This window comes from Protopterus annectens, chromosome 16.part0, assembly GCF_019279795.1.
Source record: "Protopterus annectens isolate FY-2018-M chromosome 16.part0, PAN1.0, whole genome shotgun sequence".
In the NCBI taxonomy this organism is placed as follows: Eukaryota; Metazoa; Chordata; order Ceratodontiformes; family Protopteridae; genus Protopterus; species Protopterus annectens.
This window is the reverse complement of record NC_056750.1, coordinates 270,625,854-270,651,498: the sequence shown is the minus strand read 5'-3', so window position 1 is coordinate 270,651,498 and position 25,645 is coordinate 270,625,854. Positions and strand designations below refer to the sequence as shown.

The 25,645-nt window shown below is 38.8% G+C and overlaps 1 protein-coding gene across 1 annotated transcript in view; it reads right to left on the bottom strand.

Annotated features, from left to right (window-relative positions):
• Positions 1-25,645, bottom strand: part of SLC2A8 (solute carrier family 2 member 8) — a gene marked incomplete in the record, with an annotated part of 454,119 nt that overhangs the window by 387,201 nt on the left and 41,273 nt on the right. Inside the window, 1 exon segment of the mRNA XM_044058812.1 lies at positions 3,738-3,944. Coding sequence (XP_043914747.1) covers positions 3,738-3,944 — 207 coding nt within the window.

The window sequence follows — 25,645 nt, the reverse complement described above, 5'->3', positions numbered from 1 at the left end:
GTTTTTTCAAGTGCTTTACCCTAGTTAAATTTAATTTTCAATTAATACAAACTACATAAAGAACATATATGCACACAAACTCACATTATACACAAAATGCATACATACTGTTAAACAGCAAAGTTCTTGCCAGGATGGGGTCTTAATATGTAAACAGTATGAAATTTGTTGTAAATTGATTTGCTTTTAAAAATGATATAAAGACTATGACTGCATGCAGCAAACAGATTATGAATACATGTAGCAAATAGTGTTCCTTTAAAGGGTTTAGTACTACTCTATAGTATAACGAGGATTCCCATCTGGTTCAGTTAATAGGTCTTCAGTAGAGAGTTAAGTAATTAGTGGATGTTTAAGGTAGAGGGCTACAGCCCTAACATTCAGGGAAGCTGGTCTCTCGGGGGGGGGGGGATAGAATAATGGTTTTGGGTACTGTGCTAAAGTAAAATAATTGCTTATATTATACCCAAGGAAACCTGGACATCTTTTTAAAAAGAAATCCAGGGAGAACATAACTTACCTGAATGCAGACCTTTGTGGTTAAGGACATCAATTCCTGCCACAAAAAGAAATCACTGGGATTTGTGCAAGTGACTGTGCCCCTTTATTTATAGGACTCTGGTACTTTGAAAGAAAAAAGGTACTTAGGTTATTTCTACACATAGTTTTATTGTTAAAAACTTAGCCATGCATTGTACTGCGTGTGTATGTATATTATGCACACACACTTTTTCCTGTGGAGTCCTTATACATTTTAGAACAAACTGGATAAGTGGGCAAAGAGAACAATAAGACATTTATCATAATCATCTAGTGAGTACTGCACTTAATTACAAAAAAAAAATTCACAGAAGTTATGATTATTACACTTCATATAAACCTGGTTACATGGATGATGGAGTGGGCCAGGTGGGAAAGATGGAAATAAGCCTGATATAAACGTGGTGACATGGATGATGGAGGGGGCCAGGTGGGAAAGATGGAAATGAGCCTGATATAAACCTGGTTACATGGATGATGGTGGGGGCCAGGTGGGAAAGATGGAAATGAGCCTGATATAAACCTGGATACATGGATGATGGAGGGGGCCAGGTGGGAAAGAGATGGAAATGAGCCCGATATAAACCTGGTTACATGGATGATGGAGGGGGCCAGGTGGGAGAGAGATAGAAATGAGCCAGATACAGACTCACATGTAATAAGAGATGGTTGATTGTTTAATAAAGCCACAATATCATCATGGTCCAGGCTTGCAGTTTTACACTAGGGATTGGATTTAAGGGGATGGCATGCTCATCAAGGTGTGCAGAGTTCTCTGGCTGACAATTGTGGGTGTACGCTAGTGGGCATACTGGCCCAACACAGCAAATACTGCTCTGCACTTTTCAGCCAGTGGGAGTTAAAAACATTCAAATAATCTAATAATCCTGCTGGACACAAGTGTCCTAATCCTCAACTCACAGCTCCCTCTCCTGGCATCCTCAGATACTGGGGGAATAAAAGGGCCAAAACAGAATGGCAGCCTGATGAGTTAATGTAGGAAAGTAAAGCTATAAATACAGTTCGGCAAAACCGCTCATACCTAAAGGAAATGAGCAAATGTAGTACTTAAAAAAAAAAAACTGTCAGCATTTTGAAAAAGTGCAAGCAACAAACTTTTAGAGATATGAAGAAGTCATGCCTAATATCAAATTATACATTTGTGATGCACAAATGTGTTAATTTTGCAACTTTGTCAAGGAGGACCCTTGAAATTTTTCTTGGAGCTGAAGACTCATTACCTAATTTCCACGCAAATTGCAGCAATAGGTGGAAAAAGGGTACTGTGTTTTGAATGTAAAACATGTTACATTGAAAATGTACATATGTGAGGACATGGTAATGAAATCACAATTTCACAGAATGCTTTGCTGATACGTAAATCATTGCCAGTATCATTGCCAAACACCTACATTATCAGCATTTTGTGGATGTGGTCATACAATAAATATAAAGGAAAATATCGGAAAGCGGTCTTCATTGCTTACTCTTTTTTTTTTTTTTTTTTTTTTTTTAATATGAGTGTCACATTGTAAACTGACAGGTCACTACAGCACATTATAAAAATCAAAGGACTCATTCTAAAAATAACAAAAAAAAAATGTACCCTGGCGTGCTTTTTCGGGGCTTATAAGAAATCACATGTACCACAACTGCTACAGCTAGACCATTAACAGCAGTAACCTGTAATCTGTACATTACATTTAGAATTTAGCCAGGACATCTCAACTTATGACACAGCAGGAAAATGATATGGAGCTGTAAGACTAGCACAAAAATGATTGCATATTTAAAACTAAAATGACCATGAATAATTATGCAACCTGGTATTACTTCTGTACTTCATTTATTAAAGCTAAAAACATGGGAGTATACAAGACCACAGTCTTTGGAGAAACAAAAGTAAGCACTTTCCTCCAAAAATGAAGCACCCCCTATGAAAAAAATAAAATCATAAGTCTATGCCTGTTAAATAAATATTACCATGCAGTAATATGCGATTTCTGCCACTACATAGCAAATATTTTAAAGACATTATTCACTTCATGTCCTTCTATAAACTTATACCCAGTGTGCTGCAAATTAGTCTTGGCTACATTTTTGTGTACACAGAATATGTGCTTAACTGTGAATAGAGTACAAGATGTTATATAAATTAATGCACACAGCATCATGACAACAGAACTCGGTACAAAACTGAAATTCATCAAATGGGACAAGTACCAAAACTGTAAATCTACAATTCAAAATACTAACTCAAAAAAGTGCAGTAAGCAATTTCCAGTCACCAAAATTTAAGATACCACCATAGGAAATCCCTGAATGAAGCTTTCCCCAATTATTGCACAGTATTAAGACAAGATATTCACAATGAAGTTGTTTGTGGTACACAGTGACCTCACATCTAACAGCCAAGATGTCATCCTTTTTCATGACGTATGGGCAGTAAACTCTAAAGTTGTGAGTTTTATTCATTCACAGGGTAAGTAGACTGGTCTAGTGACTCTTCAGCCATGGCCAGAGCTCAAAGAACAGAAAATACACAAGTCTTTCAAATCACAATATTATATACAAAATGAATACATAGCAAAATTCAGAACATCATGGTATAACTGAATGTAAATAAAGATTAAAGGATCCAAGTGCATTGAGAAAAAAACATGTACACAAAAACACAAGCTAAGGTATGCATAAAATACAGTGCAATCACACATATAATACAAACTCCTATATGAATGTGAAATATTTGCATACAAGATCTGTTTTGGTGTAGTGTTATCCATTTCAACTTGCTGCAGTGCCAGCACAAACAGCAACTGATTTTTTTTTTCTAGTGGTCTCTACATGAATATTTTATTTCTCCTTATGCAATTTTAGAATTGGTAATTTTAGATATTACTGCAACATTAAATATGTTTGTAATATTTACTGTTGAAACTTTAAACATTTCAGTTCAACAGGGTATGCTTACATTTGTCCCAGCCATCATCTGCCTTGATATGTCCATTTACCGCAATGCTATAAACTGCCTGCAATGCTCAAACAAAAATGTTTTCTAAACAGGTCACAAAGCATAACCACATCAAAATTCCAGCAGGTAGCATTCTGTAATAAGAACTTCAGATCACAATCACAACAAAGGCATAGAACACTGTTGAGCATAATCCATGAACATATTCACAATAAAACATACTTACAGGAACAACTAGTGAAGTCACACCACTGGCTATGCCAGTCAATATTCGTCCAATATACAGCATTGACTTGTATTTTGCAGAGATGATGACAGTAAACCCAAAGATAAAAGGAATGGCACATAGCATCAGACTTAACTTTCTTCCAATTCTGTCCACAATACATCCTCCAAGTATTCCACCAAGTGCAGCTCCCAATGTCACTACAGACTAAAACAAGAATATTTTCACAAAAGCGTTCTTAAGTACCTCTCAATGGCACAATAAATTTACTGATTATATATGCAAGATGTCTCATCCTGGTCTTTAGTACTAATTGGAAGGGTATATTTACTATAACAGTGAGATGTAAAGTCTTTGGTATACACTTCCAAACTAAGAAAAACAAATGGTACAAGTTTATTCTAATACAGCCTTCTACATAAATATACAAGTTCAGAAGTACACATGACAGTCTGTTCATCTTCTGAGCAAACTTCTCCAAGAAAAATGCTGGAAGCAACAAAGAGAAAATTTAATTAGCATGTTAGAAGAGGGCAGCTAAACCAGATGAAAGATGCCAAAAAGCCTTTAAATAAAGTAAAAATAGATTTTTTTATGTACTGTTAATTAGTAAGATAGGTGTGTCCAAGCCAGGTCACAAGCCAAAAGGCATATGTATCAATTCATGATGCATGTTTAGTACATTTCAATTACATTGTAAAACAAAATAAAATTACATTTATATCATAAATCTCATTACAATTCAAATTTATAGCAGTATATATTACTTATAATACAAAATTTTAACAGCACTAGGGTTAAAAGTTACTGATTTCAATGCCCCAAGTTTCTTATGTTTGAGGACTGAAGTTAGCAGGCATTAAAACTTCACATTCTGAAGTCTTGTTTAGGTGGTCTACAAGTGTACTTCTGGTTAAACTAGAGGTCTTAGTTTCTCACATTAGAAGGAACTGACTACATGCAACAGGAAAAGGTACTAATTCTGTTAAGTAGTATTTCATTAAAGAGATGCAAACATTGCATAGAATAATACTTGGATGGCTGAAAATACATGAGTATTTGCTGATTAATGTGAAAGTAGAAAGAGCAAAAGTTGACTTACAACTCATTAAAAAATAAATTTAAAGAAAAAAGTTACCAAAAACTGCACTGAAAAAGTACAAATAAAAAGTTACATGAAAAACAACTTGTCACCAAAAATGAGACGAGACTTTTGTATCTTTTGTTACTTTACCTTTCCTATTTAACACAGACATTTCAGTTGATACTTTGTATTTTTCTGAGGAAGTCCCATGACACTGAATAAAGGAACAAAAGCGCTCACGATATTGGTTCACTGTCTCATCTCTCATTTTTGGTGAAAAAAATTGTTTTTCATGTAAAATAAAAAAAGCCATCATCAAGTCTTAGCAATTTGCTGCAAGTAAATGGTGAAGTGACGGCAGTGACAGCATTTACTTTCCTAGACTAAAGATCTCTGCAGATGGCGATTACAGTCATGAAACCAAGATTCTTACATCTTGAAAGCAGATCTATGGGAAACTTTCATAAGATATTAAAAAGTAAAGTAGTCACACATTGTCAAAGATCTGTAAAGTGAAAGTATATGGAGAGCTGTACAAGGGAAAAAATAAATGCTTTTAAACTGTGTTGTTGGAGAAAGTTAGAATTCTATGTAGTACAAGAAAACCAAATAATTAAATTCTTAAGGAAATAAATCCAGACTGTTCACTGGAAGGTCTGCTAGCAAATGTAAAATACTTTGGCCACATAATACGAAAACAGGATTCACTGAAGTAGACACTGATGCAAGAAATTTCAAAGGCAAACTAAAGAGGCGTCAACATAGGCCAATATGGATTGAAAGCATTACTAAAATCATGAATATGAATTTTGAAAACTTAAAGAAACAGTTTTTGACAGACAGGTCTGGTGGGCTGAAGTTTGACAGGTCAACATCAGAATCAATTATGCAAGTACAATTTGCAAGAATTGTAAGGGTGGCACAGTGGTGCAGCGGTTAATGTCTCCTCACAGCAAGAGGTTCTCTGGTTCGATTCTCGGCTGGGGTACCTTCTGTGCGGAGTTTGCATATTCTTCCTGCGTTCGCGTGGGTTTCCTCCGGGTACTCCAGTTTCCTCCCACATTCTAAAGACATGCGTCTGGAGAATTTCTCCCCAGGCCTCCACTGAAAATAGGCTCTGTGGAGCCTAGCTGGACTTTCCCGGTCAATAAATGTTAAATAAAATAAAAAATAAATAAAGAAGAAATGTAGCTCTTCCACTAAATGCCCAGTAACTTGTTCAAGGAGTAATGCACCCACAAAAGCTAGAATACTGAATACAACATAAAATAAGTACACTGTACAGTCTCCTGGTGACAGTAAGAAATTGTTACGGTATTGGCCATCTACAAAGGAGGTGGGTTTATGACAGTTTTCATTCTGTCTTCAGTTACAATTTAGTATTTTTTCTCAGAAATCTCACATGCGCATGGATGCACATCCTTGCAAATCACCAAATGGAATTGCACCTTGCCAATAAGCCCTTCAGCTCATCCACAACCACTCTGTGAAAGGGCTTCTTGCATATCAAGAAAAAAAAAAATAAGGGTTTGACATTTTAATTATCACAGGATGGAACACTAACAACCTACGCTAGATGACGGGGATGTCTATGCACAAGGGGCAAGTGGAAGAGTACATGGAGTGCAGTGATTATACAACTAACTCGTACAGCAAGAAAATATATGCTATACTTATCCCCAAGGACCATCCCTAAGGCGGATTTATCCCAATGGTAGACCAAGCAGCATATCGACCATGATGAAAGAAGCTGGACAGGACTCAAAAAGGTTGACTACAGAGGTATCAAAGAAAGTATTCCCAGAGCTGGTGTCAAGACAAGACTGTTTGCTGAAGGTGAAAGACCAGATGGACACATGACAAATGTATGCAACAGAGACATAAACGAAATCATCAGAAGTAGCCACACCTGTACTGCAGAGATCTTAGACCACAGCATTTTCCAATGTTTGTTGAGCAAAGAATTGCAAAATATAATCCAGCTATAAAATTAACATGGAATGGGTTTGCATGGCAAATGACAGCCATTTCAGCTTGGCAACAAAACAGGAAAAACAATTCTTCTGCATCCCTAAGCAACTGCTTTGCTTTACTTGAGATCTGAGCAGATGGAACACATCCAGGCTACAGAAGACTCATCCTGTCCCAGACTCCAGCATGCTGAACATAGACAAATGGACTACTTCAGGGACAATTAGAAACCACTTTTGGAAAAAAATGTGGGCTGGTCTCAGAACAGCGAATAATTATGAAACACCAGATACGGTTCCCTACAAATGCAGGTCTGCTGTCAACATTTATATGCAAAGGTGATAGATAAAAAAAAAAAAAAAAAAAAGAAAATCAGTAACAAACTTCATTTCTGCTAAACCAGCTAGTTCACATGGGAAATGGGCAAATCTGTCAAACATGGAATTCAGATATCTTGGAAAGCAACTTAGTGAGGTCAATATAGACACAGATGACACATGCATTCTGATCATAGATCAACGGAGAGCCAAATTATATACCTCAGGTGTTGAGATAAGTTTGCAGGTGACCCAGAGGCATCAACTGGTGTAGTAATGGGAAATGTTGCACCCAAATGGAGAGTCTCTTCCACTGGGCACTATACAGCAGTATGGCTCCTGAATCCACATCTCCACAAGTCAAGTTATTGAGTTGCTCAGGAATTATGCCAAGTGTATTCATTCCACAAGATGCAAAATGTTGAGTGTGCAATACCTTTATCTATGGTCCACTGCCAGATGCACACATTTCTACCCAGAAGGTACAACCTCATACCCCCCCCCCCCATCTGTTTACATACCAGAGGATGATTCAACACCAAAATGATAACAAACCATAGCCTAAGACTGGAGCTCTTTTTCCAACAAGGATTTCTTCCTTTGTACTGAGGAGGAGCACTGACGGGGTCCTCTACCCCTATATTAAGGTACTGGGCATCACAATCTGATGGGTTCAGCCACAAAAGGGGAAAAGCTACAATAAGGCATATAGAGCTGGCCAAACTTCAAGGATCTACCATCAGATGTGAACTAGTGACATGACCACTGCAACATATGCAAGCTAAGGTATTTGCACAGCACCATGAAAACCACCATGGCCATCGGGCAAAAAAAAAAAAAAAAAAAACACTACAGATGTCCAAGCCTAGACAGTCAGATAGGGTACATACAGCACAATGCCAAAGATGTCTCAAACTTGAGCACCAAAAAAATACCTCCTATACTTATCACCACCTGCTCCCTACCTCTGGGAAGGAATGGCCACACCACTGACAGCAACCAGCTTTATGCCAGAAACAGAGGTGCTTAAAAAGGTGAAACTACATATTCAATTAAGGAGAATCTACACAAGTCCCAGGTCTACAGTATCTCAGAGTACAGTAGTGTTCCAACTCCAAGATACTACACAGTCCATTCAAGTAGCAGAGGTGTGGGAGTACAACCCTCCCCCCATACATACGCAGCTTTATCCCTTGTGCCCTATCAATAGTGTTACAGCAACTTTCAAAATTCACCATAACTTTTTAAATTCAAGTTAATTTTTCAAAGCCAATTGCATCACAAGTACAGACCCTTCTCTTCTGTAAGGCTTCCAAATAAAAATGTGACTCATTACAGAAGGGATCAGAGTGTAAATTTTCCCAGTTTATGATAATACGGTCATCCCCATACACTGCGAATATGGGAGGTCTCTATGTAGAGACACTGCCACAAGGTGATTCAACAGGGCCACCAACAATCGGCCATACACCCAGGGGAAAACAAAGTTCCCTTTCCCTGCAAGGGTTCAGCAATTACATTCGACATTTTGGTAAACACAGAAAGTGCATACAACAAGCACTGAACTAGTGCCCACAAAACTGAACTGAGGGAAAGTACAGCTCTGTAAGATACTTCACATAACAGTACATTTTCAAAGGAAGCTTATTGTAAAATCAGATCCTATCATTTTTTACCCACCTTTTGTATCTCATTTACTAACCAGATTTTATAATGGCGATTCACAGGCAGGAGATGGATACTAAAGGAAGTATCACACCAAAGAAAGTGCTGACATAGGTGGTGCAAGACTCCCTTAAAAACCAGTGGTCCTCACTCTCTTCCCTTCTCTGAAGCTACATCTCCCAAATGGAAATGTGCTTATAGCAGCCAAAGGCCAGTACTAACTAGCACTAGAAATACATAGTAAGCAAGCATCCAGAAAAAACTATACTGTTGTACACCTACACAGCAGACATGGGTAACAAACATGCAGCATGCCAAATAGCAGAAACGCAGCAAAACAGTATTAATAAACAACACAATAAGCAACAACCACATCATAAACTGAGAAACCAACACAATAAGCAACCACATCATCATAAAACTGAGAAACCAACACAATAAGCAACATTTGTCATAGACTGATAACAGAAAGCATACACATCTTCCCAAGGGGGAAGAGGGGACCTTTACTGTTACAGTGTGAATTCCTCAAAGATCTACTGCTATGGTAAACATCTTACAGTGCTGTACCATCTTCATGGGGGATCACAAACAGTGAATCATAACATTTCAGCAGATCTCAAAGCAGGACAGTGCTACCCTTCGGAACTGCAGAATTACCATTTGCCATTTCACAATTAGTAGTATAGTGTGTCCCATCAAAAAAAATGAATAAATGAATAAAAAAAAAGAAAATAAAGTATTAACTGTGTGTCGACCAGTTGATTAAGACTATGAGTTGCTAAAGAGTAGAATTCTGCAGTCCATTCCTTGACTGCCTCAGTCTTTATTTGGATACTATAAATTTCTAAGTGAATCATTTAACCAGACAGTGACCCTGGAGTTAAGAACTTGCATCTAGTAGATTTATTCAGTTTATTCAACTAATAAAGAAATACAGTGCAAGTGTTTGTTGGAGAAGCCAGGTACATTTTTTTTGCAACTGATCTATCTTGGCAAATACAGCTATGAATGCTGCATAAGCAGCTGCTACCTACCAAAAGAATTTACATTAAAGGTTGTAGTGGTTTGCTGTGTTAAGAGAAGTAAATGACAATGTATCTACATGAAAGTCCCCAGGAATAGATGATATTCCTGTGGAAGTTTGGAAATTAGGAGGGGAAAAAAATGAAAGATCTGGAAGGTTTTAACAGTATTTTTAGAGAAGTACCAGCATCCTGGATGATTGTGGTGGTAATGGTAATACCTAAAGAAGGTAAAGATCCAGATTCATACAGCTCCATTGCAATACTAAACCATGATTGTAAAGTGTTTATGTCTATAATGGCTAAAAGAATGGCAAGAATGGCAAAAGTGATACCAAAACATCGACAGATCTGCATCAGTGTGGTTTTGTGGAGGGGAGGCAAACACTGATGATCCAGACGGAGGCAGAATGTAAGAAAATACCACTTTTACTGGTGGGACTTTATGCAGAGAAAGCATTTGACAGAGTAGACTGGGACTTCATCATGGCAGTGGAAGCATTTGCTTTCCCCGATACAATTATAAGGCTGATTAGCAGTATATATGAGGGATCAGAGGTGAAACTTAAAGTGGGTGGGGTCCTCTCTAATAACTTCTGCTTGAGAAGAGGAACCAGGCAGGGATGTCCACTTTCCCCCTTGTTGTTTACATTATATTTAGAACCATTGGCAATGAAAATAAGGGACTCAAATTAGAGGATATAATTGGTATGGCAGTCAGGAAAAGCTGGCTCTATTTGCCGATGATATTACTTTATACATGACAAAACCATTACAGTCCTGTTGAACATTATAAAGACAGTTTCAAATCTTCTTGGGATACAAAATGAATAAAGCTAAAACAAAGTCAATAGCAGTAAATTATGTAGCCACACACAAATTGGTCCAACAATATCCATATTTATGGGGACATGATAAAATGATGCATTTAGGAGTATGGATTAGAAATAACTCTGTTGTGGCAACTAAGGATATGTGGGAAGAGACTAAACCGAAGGTAATACAAAAATTGAGAAATTGAAAGCCTTGTTACTTGGATATGGATACGAAGATACACGCAATTAAAATGTTTTTAGTCACTTTAGTCTTATACACAGGTAAGGCATACTTTTAATCAACCAGAGGTGAAGCTGTGGATAGCAATTAAGAGTTAAAGGATTTATCTGGAAAGGGAAGACAGCAATGGTCAAGTGGCATAAGATGATTCTTCAAATAGAACAAGGTGGATTAGGATTACCTAATTTAAGGGGGTATTTTAGAGCAACACAGTTAAGGCTCTTATACACAGCACAAGCATAAAACTAATTCTAAGGGGAAAGGAATGATGATGATGATACAAGGAGGAGGCTCAAGAAATAAGGAAAGATTGGGATTTTGGATGCAGACTCTTAAGAACTGCGATGCCCATGCCCTGGCCCAGCAATCAAGGAGCCTCAATCCTCACCACTAACACCAGAGAGGGCGTCTCATATGAAAGGAAAGGATAACAAATACACACAGTAAAGTGCAATTTCCCTTAAGAGCACACAGAAATCACAGTCAGGCCTGGGCTGGTTGCTCCTTTGCTCCCCAATAAGACTCCCCACTGGCACAGCTATAGGGTCCAGATCTCAGCCTACCTGGGCAAGCTAAAATCTCCAGCACCCTCTCTATCCAACCAGTGCTTCGTATCCTTGCCTAAGTAGCTGACACACACAGATAAGAGTTTATACACCCACACACACTTCTGGGGAAGGCTGGCACAGGTTCTCCAGCTGTGCCCCTTTTACCTAGACTATACACTAGTACCAGCTGCCACCACCTACTAATAATTATCAGCTACTCAAAGGCCCTTAAAAGATTGTCTAATTATTACTGTGCAATATTATCCAATTGGTAGATGTGACTAAACAGTCAAGGCTTAGAGCGACTTGGTACAGTAATCACTATAAATATGCAATGTACATTATCTCTACACAAACCAGCCACAGTTAAAACATTTTAAAATATTTAATAATAAATGATTAAAAAAGACAATACTCAATGCTACACAGTCAGTGCTAGTCGAGAGAGTTCAGAGATCACACAGAAATACTTACAATAAAATCAGTAGTACAGTTATGACATCACAGAAAAACAGTCTAAACTTTCTAATTCCTAGCTATTGCTACAAGAAAAAACACACTTCTAAAATAACTTACTTACATAGAGCAACAGGCAGTGCTGTGAGTTAGATAGTCAGACTTCTTCTTTCGGCTGCTCCCATTAGGGGTCGCCACAGCAGATCAACTGTTTCCATTTCTTCCTGTCCTCTCATCTTGCTCTGTCACATCAACCACCTGCATGTCCTCTCTCACCACATCCATAAACCTTATCTTAGGCCTTCCTCTTTTCCTGTTACCTGGCAGCTTCATCATTAGCATCTTTTTCCCAATATACTCTGCATCCCTCCTCAGCACATGTCCAAACCAACGTAATCTTGCCTCTCTGGCTTCGTCTCCAAACCTTCCAACCTGGGCTGACCCTCTAATTTACTTATTCCTAATCCTGTCCATCCTCGTCACACCCAGTGCAAATCTTAACATCTTCAACTCTGCCATGTCAAGCTCTGACTCCTGCCTTTTTGTCAATGCCACTGTCTCCAACCCATATAACATAGCTGGTCTCACTACCCTCTTGTAGACCTTCCCTTTCACTCTTACTGGTACTCGTCTGTCACAAATCACTCCTGACACTCTTCGCCACCCACTCCATCCTGCCTGTACTCTCTTCTTCACCTCTCTTCCATACTCACCATTACTCTGAACTGCTGATCCCAAGTACTTAAACTCATCCACCTTCGCCACCTCTACTCCCTGCATCCTCACCATTCCTCTATCCTCCCTCTCATTCACACACATATATTCTGACTTAGTCCTGCTGACCTTCATTCCTCTTCTCTCTAGAGCATATTTCCACCTCTCCAGGGTCTCATCCACCTGTTCCCTACTCGCACTACAGATCACAATGTCATCTGCAAACATCATAGTCCACGGGGACTCCTTTCTGATCTCGTCTGTCAACCTGTCCATCCCCACTGCAAATAAGAAAGGGCTCAGAGCTGATCCTGGAGACAAAAACGCTTAATAATCTCTGGTTTTCACTGTTTAAATTGAAACTGCAGTTCTGCTAAACATTACATCATCTTTTATGCTTTCCTTGTGTTCCCAGGCTGAGAGAAACTGCATTGACATTATTTTACACTTAGAGCAACAAAGGACATTCCAAATGTAAATCCTGGTCATTAACTTTAGCCTTAACAAATCGGTAGGAAGCCTTCATCTAGCCAGGCTGGAGCAGACTTGTAAACATCAAAGGCAGTCATGAAATAATTTTAATTTCAAAGGACCAACAAGAAATGCTCCAATTAGCTTTCTTTACAGCAGAGGGCAATGTTGCCACATTGTTTTAAGTTCCACATTTCACAGTATTTACAAATGATACTATGTACCAAATTCTATTTGACTAGGCTGACAGCTTTCACCCATCTCTACCAGTCTTCAACAACAAAAATCATACAGATTATTATACTCATAAAATAGCGGGGAGTATTTTAAGAACTAAACCAGCACAAGAATGGTGAAAAGAGATATTTTGTCAATGGGGATGACTGAGGTTAGGAATATAGACAATAGGTAAGAGGGTGCTGAAATTTAATGGAGAAAATCGGCAAAGGAACCAAGATATTGGGAGCAAATAACTAGAAAGGGAAAGGTAATAGAATGGGAAGAGGCCAAGAATTTATGTGGACAGCAGGTTAGAGATTGTCTTCGCCATCAAGGATTGACAGAGTGTAGGTGAAGAGAAAGAAATAGGGGGTCCTGAATGAAAGACCAGCACTGGTGGAGTTTTTAATAAAATCTAGAACAGAAGCTGCCATTCAAAAAGGAATAATTATTAGAGCATATGATTCTTATAATTATCATGCAATGATTTAATCAGAGGAGTTTAAAAAGATTGGGAAGAGACTGAATAAGCAATTCACAAAGAGAGAGAGGGGAAGTGATGTTTTATGTTCAGTTAATCTGTAGAAGTCAGATGGTTTTACGCCAACGAAGGCGCTCATATTAAAATTGTAGTCTGTTCCTGTGAGGTGGTCTTCGTGCTTTATTATTTTTTTACAATTCACAAAGAGACAATGGTGGGATATATGTATATCTCCCAAATATGCAACAAAGTCTAGACAATTTAGGATCTTTGCCTGGAAGAGGAGTTTACCATAGGTATTTATACCCCAAGTAGACTCAAAAGAATTTTTTCTTATGGATTGCAAATGTTGGAGGTGTGACGGGCAAGAAAGGTGGCTGGGAACATATTTTTTCAGAGTGTAATGAGCTGGAAGACTTTAGGGATTCCCTGCAGATTGCCCTGCCCGAGATGCTAGGCGAGTGGCTTGGATTGACTGGAGAGATTTTTTTTTTTTAAGCTATGATACAGAATCGAAATTGCCTAGACAGAGTAAAGCCTTGCAGAGTCCAATTATGATGGCTGCCAAAAAAGCAATTTCTAGAAAATGGAAATCAAAGTCTGGACCAACTTTAATAGAAGTAGTGAATATTGTAACAGAGAGAAAACAACTGGAATTTGGATCTTTAGAAAAAGGACGGTGCAAACTACAGAGGAAAAAAATGGGAATTGTGGGAAAGTACAGTTGTGTACACTTACCATAAATGTAGATGTTCAAGTGTATTCACTGTTGCAGTCATTACATTTGGGTAATCTGCTGGCAGGTTGCCCTCAGTCGGCCTGATTAACAAAGTCTTGGGTCCTACGTCGGTTGTTGTCCCTTCTTCCATGACGTCAGGGGTTTAAAACATGAAGCCAACGCCATTACATCAGTTTTTCTTCCCCCAGATGTCAGGTGCCCACCAAATGGGGAGCCAAATATTTAAGTAATTAAAAACACAAAAATATACATCTCCAAACTAAAGCAAATACACCAAAAAGGCTTTTAAGCATAGCAAAGGAAAATATAAGTACAGAAAGAGAAAAACACAGGGGGTTGGAGGGAGGGTAACCAGGACTGCAACAGTGAATACACTCGAACATCTACATTTATAGTAAGTTTACACAACTGTACTATGTTCTTCATGTTTCACTGTTGCAGTCAATACATTTGGGTAGATTCCCAAAGCTATGGTTGGGAGGATGGATTTATACAGCATTAGGACCAGCTATAAAGGCACTGCAAGACAGCAGTGGCAAAGCAAGCTCTGGATTTAGAGAAGAGAAATAAATGGTAATGTTTGGTGAACATATGAACTGAGCTCCAGGTAGCAGCTTTTAGAATGTCTCTGGTAGGAACACCTCTGAGAAAGTAGATGCAGCCCTAGTAGAATGAGCTCTGACCACCTGGGGGATAGTTTTACCATGGTGCATATAGCAGAAATGAATACAATGGCTTATCCATTTGGAAATGGTCTGCTTTGAAATGGCCTTTCCCTCTGCCCCTGCAGCAAATGCCACCAGTAGTTAAACAGAACAAAATCTCTACGAAAATCTGATAAAGTAAAATCTAAAGCTGTGTGTACATTCAATGAATGCAGAATCAGCTCCCCCTTGTTCTGTGGATTGGGAAAGAAAGTTGGCAAATGAATGGTTTAAGAGCCACACTGGATACCACCTTAGGCATGAAGGATGTATTGGTCCTGAGAGACACCCTGTCTGCATGAAAAATAATGAAAGGCTCGAAAATCCTTCTAGCTGAAGTGACTGCTAAAAGGAAAGCTGTTTTCCAAGAGAAATTTTAAGTCTGTAGTAGCAGCTGACTCGAAAGGAGGAAGAGTAAGTTTTTCCAATACAAAGTTGAGGTCCCAGGTAGGGGTTGGAGCTCTCCTGGGTGGTCTTAAGTTTTTGGCCCCTCTGAGATACTGCTTTAGCAGAGGATGAGAGAAGAGGGGAGGCTCTGTGTTGTAATGAGCTGAAATGGCTGAGGGATGGATTTTTATGGAAGAAAAGGACAGGCCCTTGTGAAGCATCTCAGTTATGTATTGTAAAATCTGAGGAATACTGGGCACTGCTGTGCTTATCCCTTGTGATCGATTCCAGGCACAAAATCTTTTCCATTTGTCAGCATAAGATTTTCTAGTACTAGGCCTTCTTGCCTCCAAAATAACATCCATCACAGGCTTGCTGAGGGATGCTAAGGGTGAATTTAGGTGATCAGCCACGCTGCAAGATTCAAAGTTTGGAGCGGAGTGTGCAGAATTTGGTTGTTCTGCTGAGACAGTAAGTAAGATGTCTGAGGCAGGTGCCATGGTGGAAGGTGGACACATTGCGCAGGAGTGGGTACCAGTGCTGGCAATGCCAGTCTGGAGCAATCAAAATCATTTTTGATTTGTCCTGTTTGACTTTTAGTAGAACTTTAAAGAGTAGAGGCAGACGGGGAAAAGCATAGACTGACAGAGCATCCACTTTCCAGGCTTTTTTGGGATGAATTCTTGTGCAGAATTTGTCCAACTGATAGATCTTTTTGGCTCACCTCAGAACTATGTCTGGACTCCCCCATTTGCATGTCAACATGTTGAAAACCCATGGTTCCAGCTTCCATTCATGTGGGTCCATGAGATTTCTGCTTAGTTCGTCTGACAAGAGTGTTCAGCTTTCCTGGCAGGAATTGAGCTTGTAGTTGTATTTGATAGGTTAAGGCCGTGTTCCACAATGCCGTGGCTAGTCTGCAAAGGGGGTAGGAGTGTGTACCCCCTTGCTTGTTTATGTACCACATAACTGTGGTGTTGTCTGTCTTTATCATTAATTTTCCTGGATGAAGGTAGTCCTTGAAGGCTGTCAGAGCATTCTGTACAGCTAGCATCTCTTTTTGACTGATATGAATGTGCATTTGAGTTGAGCTCCATTTGCCCTGAATGCACTTCCCTGCCAGATAAGCCCCCCAAGCAAAGTCTGATGAGTCTGTAGTTAGAGTTTGGGAGGCAGGGGGTGGAGAGAATGGCAGTCCCTTGTTTTGGTGGCAGGCCTCTGCCCACCATAGGAACTCTAGTTGCAGGCAAGGTATGATAGGAATCATTGTTTCCAGGCAAGGTATGATAGGAATCATTGTTTCCAGGCTGTGACAAAGTTGACTCCATAAACTTTTTAAATACCACTGAAGTTTCCTCATATGCAGTCTTGCATATGGAATTAGAAGAATGCAGGAGGCCATGAACCCCAAGGCTTGTAGAATTTGTCTTGCAGATAGCAGGGTTTTTGTGGCCACCTGTTTGAAATAAGTTATCAAATGAATTTGCTTTTCTGGTGTAAGGTAAGCCATCTGGGAAGTTGTATTCAAGATTGCACACAGGAATGTAATTTTTTGAGAGGGTACCAGTTGTGATTTATTTTCGTTTATTGTGTACCCTAGACAAGTTACAGCCCTTTTTACAAACGCCAGATGTTTTAGAGGAATGTCCCTGATTTCTGCCTGAATTAAACAATCATCCAGATATGGATATATCCGAATATTTATTTGTCTGCAAAATGCAATTACTGGAGCCAGGCACTTTGTGAAGACCCTGGGCACAGTAGATAAGCCAAAGGGCAGTGCAGAGAACTGGTAATGCAAGTAGCCTGCTTTGAAGCGGAGGTATCCTCTGCAAGATTCACTGATTGTGATATGCAGGTATACCTCTTAAGTCTAGAGTTACCAACCAGGCATCTTTGCCTAGCATAGGAAGTAACTGTTGAAAAGTCAGCATCTTGAATTTTGGAATGTCCAGAAATGTGTTTAGAGTAGATAAGTCCAGAATTGGACGCCATGATTGGTCTTTTCTGGGTACCAGGAAAAGTCTTTAATAGAAACCTTGTCCCTTTTACTCTTCTGGCACCGATTGAATAGCCCCCATGTTCATGAGGGACAGTACTTGTTTCTGGGCCTCTACCCACTGATTTTGGGGCAGGTCTGGCCATCCGTTTGGGATTGGTAATGTGTGGAAATGAAATCTGTATCCCTGGGATACTATATTTAAAACCCATTTGTCTTGGGTTATAAGTTGCCAGTTTCTTGCATGAAGTGCCAGTTTTCCCCCCAAAGGGGCGGCCAAAAGGTAAGTGTTTGTTAAGTGTAAAGAAGTCATTGAGACTTCTTACCATAGGGAGGTGCCTCGTTGTTTCCAGATTTGGAGGAGGCGGCACCCCATTGGTTTTGCTCTAAAAGTCCCTTGTGACTGAAACCTGGAGCCTTTGGAATGTCTGGGTTTGACTTGAGTGGCTCTCAAAGAAACTGGAAAGGACCAGTTCTTAGTAGGCCAGTGCCTACTAAATCTTGGCGGTTGCACTTGTAAGAAATCTTTCACAGTTTGCATAGCTTTAGCTTTATCTTCCATCTTTTTTACAACTTCTTCAGCCTTATTACCAAAGAGACGGTCCTGTTGTAAAGGAGCATCTAACAATTTTGCTTTAACATGATCAGGCAAAGTTTGCTCTTTGAGCCAAGCATGCCTTCTTAGCACAGACCCAGTTACAGCAGCCCTGCAAGAGGCTTCCAAAGAATCAAAACCACATTGCAAAGTATGTTTTTCAACTTGTTTAGCTGTATGCAATAAATCCTGTAAAACTTTAATTTTCCACACAGTCAGAAATTAACATAATTTTCTGTTTAAGCAGTCCCATGATATGCTGTTGATATTTAAGAATATGAAATTGACAGTTTAAAGCCCTGACTGCCAAGGTTCCAGAAGTGTAAACCTTCTTACCCCATCTATCCAACACCTTGGAATCTATCTGAAAGGGTAGGATTTTTAGCAGTAGAAGCCTTAATGCTCTTGGGACCCTGAGAAATGGTTTCAGGATCTGCAATAGGATTTTTGAAAAGGAATTTGTGGGAGTCAGGAACCCTGTTGTATCTGTCTGGCTTACAAGGAGCCAGAGGCAGAAAATCAGGAGTCATACTAGATTCAGAAAAAACACATCAACAATGTCTAGAACAGGAGGTATAGCCAAAGGCCTAAGCGGAGGAAGAAGAAGAAAATCCCTAAGGTCTCTTTTTAGATTCAGAGAAATCCTGACTTTCCCAGTGGAAATATTCCCTTAAAGTATGCAAAGTTTCCCCAAAAGAAAAATCCTCAGAGGGAGAAGCAGAAGGAATAGCATCTTCTGCATCAGAGTCTTCATAAGTTTGTATAGACAAATCCTGTTCATTAGAAGAGAGTCAGAAGAAATAGAATCCTGTTCAGAAGATTCATAATCAATGTCTTGCCTAGGCCTCTTAGAAGGGGGGGGGGGGGGTTGGCTACCCCTGATCAGAGTAATTAAATCTTCAGCCATTTTGATAATCTTTTTTAGGCATAGGGGCCTGCACATGTGGCCCAGGCATTGTTTTTTTAGATCTACATTTTGACCTTGGTTTTGAAAATGGCATCGGTCTGAAAACACCCTCAGAAGCAGGTGCCTGCACAATGGCTCCGGACCCATCTAAGGTAGAGACATCCGCGGGTTCCATAATTGAAGCATCTCGCAGCATACCAGACTCAGAATGGGTCTCAGTAGAGGCCTGCAAATCAGAAGTAGCGGGTATCAAGGGCTGCGAAAGCGCCTCACTGAGTATCGGTGAACTGGCGACTGGCTTAGGAGAAGCGTTGTCGTCAGTTTTGGACCTCGACGGCCTGTCTTTTTTCTTTGCGTTTTTTAGGTATTCTAGTAGTCTGACTGCTAAGTGACGACATTTCTGCATAATTAAATCGCGAGCCAAAATATTTAGAAGAGAAAATATACAGACGTTTAATAGTGCGTTGATTAAATTTAGCACAAAACCAACAGCAAGGTACATTGTGGTCAGGGCCTAGGCAAGGAATACAGTACAAATGAAAATCCTTATGAGGCATTTGCTTCCCACAAGTAATGCAATTATTGACTTTTACTGACATCGGTAAGGAGCAAGAAAAAGTTTCCCCAACAGGGTACTTAGCTTTTTAGTTGAAGACTTTAATTCTGAAACTCAAAAACGAAAATTTCAGGAGTCGGCCGACCGGCACTTGCAAACTGCTTCTGCTTCGGGCACTGCGCGGCAAGAAAGACTGATGTAATGGTGTCGGCTGCATGTTTTATACCCCTGATGACCTGATGTCATGGAAGAAGAGACAGTAACTGACGCAGGACCCAAGACTTTGTTAATCAGGCCGACTGAGGGCAACCTGCCAGCAAATTACCCAAATGTAATGACTGCAACAGTGAAACACAAAGATCATCAACATATGCAGAGAAGGAATAAGGTTCAAGAGGCAGGATTTGAATGAGCCATATAATACTTAACTGATAATGACTGGATAGATAAGTAATGTATAATGTTTGCAACTACAGTTGTTTCATTGGGGTCTGATGTATAATGTTTGTAACTAAAGTGGTGTCATTTTGTGTGTTTTTCATTTATATAAATGTAACATTGTCCATGTCATATGTGAAAATTTAATAAAGATGTTTGTTAAAAAAATGTATATACGAAATATAATCCTTTATGGAATTGTATGTTGGAAGACAGCATTTTTCTGATACAAATCAAGTATTTAATGCCTTTACATATACATAAACTGAAAAAAAAAACACTACAAACCATATTAACATTCTTATGTTTTCTTTAAAATTGTAATTCAGTCCAACACTGCAAAAATTGCTCAATGCCTCACTTTCCTTACAATTTACTCCTTTTGAACATTGTTCTGTATGCATTGCTCCCACAAATTCCATTTCTATGCAAGTTGCTCCTTCTCTTTTCTAAAGATCTCATTTCCGGTTCTCATCTCTTTTACAATATTAAATAATTCAAAAACAGTTGGTACAGATTTTAATTTCCATTTTCCAGTAATTCCTTTTTTGACAGCAAATAGAATTAAAACACAAGACATTTCTATGTCTAGGAAATTCAGATTGCGTCCCAGCTCATAATCATTCCTTAAAGCCATTCTCTTCCCCAATATTTCTGGGAGTACTCTGTAGGGAATTTTGAAAATCTGCCAACTCATTCCACTCTCCAAAAATATATCCCAGTTACTTCTTCCCTCCCCATCAAACAGACATCAACCAGAGGTAACATTCTCTGCTTGGGGAATAAAAATACCTATACAAACATTTCCCAAGAAAAAATCCTAAACCCTCTGGACTTTGTTGCATACTTGGGAGCCATATACATACCTCCCACTGTCCCCTTGCTTTCCTGGCATCTCTTCCCAGTCTCCACTAACCATTGTTGATTGATTCACATAGGTTACCATGTAGTATTTTAATTGCCTCACTAATTATCCCTTTAATAGCATCTTCTGTTTTAGATCCGACTAAAAACCCTAGCAGACCATGTCTTTCACCTAGGGCTCGTCCTTTCTCTGCCTATAATACGATACAAATCTCTAGTAGGGAAGGTAATTTCAAACCTGCAGTTCAGATTTCTTCGTGGCCTCAGACCACTCAATTTCCTTCCCCTCTCTATTCGCCCCCCAATAACACAGTTCCCTTCACACAGTTTCCTCCAGGAAATTCTAGTCCACTCTTGCCTATTTTCTATACCCTACTTGCAGTCAACCCCTACTGGCAAAATCTAAGAACTAAGCCAACACTGGAATGGAGAAAGAACACATTCTGCAACGTAATGAAAGATTACATTTTTTTTTTTTTTTTACTTCTCCAAATCTTTTGGGTTTCTAATACCATGACAGGAATGGACCCCATTCCTACATCAAAGTGTGATTAAACCTCATGAAATTAGTATTATTTTAATCTTTGATGTCAGCCAAAAGTGCAATGTGCCTAGTAATGACTCCTTTTGCAATTCATACGGTTGCATGAAAAAAAAAAAAAAAAAATTGGCAACATATCTAAATAAGATTGTAGATTCTTTTTTTTATAAAACATGTTGCTCCTACTACTATTGCTCTCTGGTTATCTTTCTTCCACATTGCTCTTGGTTCTGTCTGCAGATCCGATATTTTAGGACTTAGTGTCTCTCTGTACGCAAGACACTGTGGTCAATGGGTGTAGCGATTTCAATGATCAATGCTACTTTTGCCTTCTTTTCATGGACCACTATATCTGGTTTTCTCACATCTATCTTTTGAACTGGTGGTAATGGGTGATCCCATGTGATGTAGACTTCATTTTCTATGATGCTTTGTGGTTCATGTTTCCAAAGTTTTTCATCTGCTTCAGTATTATGTTTTTCACAATCCCCAGTGCAACAGTCTTGCCACATTATTATGCCTTTCAGTATACAGTCCGTCAACCATTATTATGTCACAGCCAGCAACAATATGTGTAACTGTTTCCAGTTCTGTTTTACAAAACCTACATTTGTCTGTTTCTCCCACATGTTCAATGGACTTTGAAAACCAATATGTACGCAGTCCACTATCTTGGGTTGCCAATATTAACCCTTCATCTTTGGGTTTGACTTTACATCTCCTTAAACATTCCTGTGTTCGATCCTGATCAACATGAAGTTCTTCCAGGAGTTTTCTATACTTGCAACTATGTTTATGCATTTTCCACATTTCTTGCCTTCTCATCTGATCCTTCACCTTGTTTATTTTTTTTTTGGCACATTCAGTTGCTGCCTGATTTTTTTACCTACTTCTGGTTTAATTTCCATTCCCACTTGATGCAGATATGTGTCTGCTAAACTAAGAAGGGAAGTCATCTTAGACTTTTTCTCCTCATGTTAAAGAGCCTTCACTGTACTGGGTTTGTGAAGTCAACAGGTATGTGTTGAACCCCACGATTGCAGATCTATACTCAATCAATTTCAAGGAGGCCCATACCTCCTTCGGAACGTGGGGATATATAATTTTGGTATGAACTGATTTTTATACGTGGGGATATATAATTTTGGTATGAACTGATTTTTATAAATCATATGATGACCATGAAGTATCCTCCTTGTTTTCCTGTCTAACTTATCCAGCACATTTTGGGGTCAGTCAATTACTCCAAAACTGTAAGTTAGCACATGAAAAGCAAATTGGTTTATAGCTTGAAGTTTGTTCCTAGATGTCAATACTGTTTTCAGGATTAATTTAAGTCTTCTAAAATATTTCTTACGGCGCTTTAATCGCATTTGTTCAGGATTTATTGTTGATCCTTCATCAATTCCTAAATATTTACACATGCCCTCTTGCTCAAGTTTTTATATCACATTCTTGTCCCAAACTGATGCCTTCTGGGTGCTGCAGCCTTCCTGCTTTAAAGGTTGCTTTTGCAAATCTATCAAGACCAAATGGCACTCTTGCATCATCTGAAAAAGTTTTGACTACTTGCAGTTGTGCTTTCAATTCCTTTTCAATTCCTCATCTGATGAGCTATACAGTTATTATTGACAAAGAGAAGATTTGAAATCTTAACACTTTTTGCTTTCTGGGAGCCGAATTATAGCCATGACCTAATCTGTTAAGCAGGTAGTTTAATGGGTTAAGGGCAAGGCAAAAAAGAGCAGCTGTGACAGAGTCACCCTGGAATGTCCCCCTTAGGATTTTTATCCCTGGAATAACAATTTCTCCTTTATCATGGCTTAACTGTAAAGTGGCTTGTCACTGTGACGTAGCTGCACTGTAGGGTGCATCTTACACATTTTTAAGCACTCGTATCCATAAATGTGGGATACTCAAATGCTTTTTCATAGTCTATCCATGCCATACTTAGATTCTTCCCCCTTTTACAGTTCTCCACTATAACTAACAAAATGATCCTTTGTTCCATATGACTTTTTTTTAGTACCCTTTTGCTCTATTGCCATAATTGAGTTTTCGTCTAAATGACTATATATGGTCGGCATCAATTCAAGTTTATAGTTTATACGTGGGAAGGTAGGAAAGTTATTGGTCTATAATTTTTAGGGTAGCTTGCAGGTTCATTCTAAGTAGCAGCATTGTTTTTCTGGTTATTAACCATGCCAGTGTCTGTTCAGAGTGCATGTATAAATAGTTCTTACTCATAGCCAAATCTTAGTGCAAAGATATATTTTTAGCCAGAAGGTAGGTACTGCATCTGGGCCTGGGGTTTTCCAGTTAGAGGCTTTTCTTAACATTGTTTCAATCTCTCTGGTCATTATGTCATCCCATTTCATATCCTGTACATTTGAACTTCTTATTTTTTTCTTTTACTTCTTCTATCCGTTTAGCATCTTTGTTATGTTCCACAGGATCTTCATAAATACTTCACCACCAAAAAATAAATTTTGGAGGTCTTTCAATTCCTTTTACCCTTGTTCCCAATTCTAAACATTTTTGGGTCAGCAATAAATTGCTTATTTTGTACTTTTCCTTTATATTTACATTGCTTTCATCATGACAGAGCATTTTTGTTGATCTAGGAAGTTAAGTCCTGTTCTTTCTTTTGATAACTTATTTCATTTCTTTTTCCATGTTCTAACACTTTCTTTTCCTGGTTTTAGATATAGGTAATAATGTGTATTATGACATTTGTGCTCATGATGTATCTCCTTTTGTCTAAATGTGGAGCTTTTCTCCCCGGGCCTCTGCTGAAAATGGAAATATATCCAGTTGGACTAGCCCGGTCAACAAATGTAAAATAAATAAAATAAAATAAATAAATATTTATCTATGTATTCAAGTTTTTCTGCTTGTGCTGATATTTTTACTTTATTATTTGCAAAAGTGCATGATAAATCCTGATCCGTTGTAATACTGTGCATTGCTTTCATCATGACAGAGCATTTTTGTTGATCTGTTCCCTCTTCTATACTCTACAAGTGACATTTAATTGCTTTATAGCTCTCTATTCGATACTTCCATGATGGCATTCGATTTCTCCCTGTCCTCTTACTACACTGTGTTACTTCCACTATGGCATTCGATTTCTCCCTGTCCTTTCCCTTACTACACTGTGTTCTTGTAGTAGGTCTTTATAATTAATTTGGCTACACAGCAACGTATCCTATTTACTTCTGTTACAGTGCATGAATCTCTATGGGTAGTCCTAATTACTGTGTTCAATTGTTTTATCAAACTTCTAATTTAGGGATTTTATTGACCTTCTGCAGCCTATTTCTTTCACTAATCTTAATATGTCTATCCATCTCTCTTAATCAAGCAACTCTTCTTAGATCATTTTCTTCTAAACTGAGGGCACATTTTTTGTTTGCTATTTCCTGCTGGCATTCTCTAGAAAGTTCCGGAGCTTCTTCCTGTGCCACATTCTCTTCAGTTTCACCCTGCATCATCCATTGCCCTTTCATATCGAGCTTACTGGCCTATCACTCCACGGCATTGACTTTCAGAGTTGCCACAGTTTCCTGCTCCTTCCCCAGCCTATAGCTCCAACCAAAACAGCTGCACTGGATTTCCCACAGGAGGCTCCAAAGCATCCCCATATGTCAACCAATCAGATGCTTCCCACTGCACTGGTTTCTCCCCAACCTGGGTATTCATTGCTCTATCCTGTTCTGTTACCACCAGAGACAAATTTTCTACACTAAATCTTTTACTTTGCAGGTAATCTATAACCTCAGTTTAACTTCTCCATTTCTAATCATTTTCTACTTTTTCTTATTTCTGTATTGTAAAGATTTCCATATCTGGATGTCTTTGGAAGTATCATGTGCTGCCCTTTTTGCAATTAGTTTCTTTCTCCTTTGCATAAATATTGCACCATATTAAATCTCGTTCTTTGCCATGTCCATAGTTCAGACGTCTCCTGCTCCTCTTATTTCTCCTTACTCTGGGACTAGTTATAGTCTGTATACCTGCTATCATTCTTCTTAAGGATCTGCATATCCAAAATCCCATTCACTCTATTTCTTGACTCATCATCATCATTTTTCTACTTTGAATTATAACATTCTGCTTGTGTTCAGGCCTTAACTGCACAGCTGTAAAATATTCCTTCAAATCAGGAAAT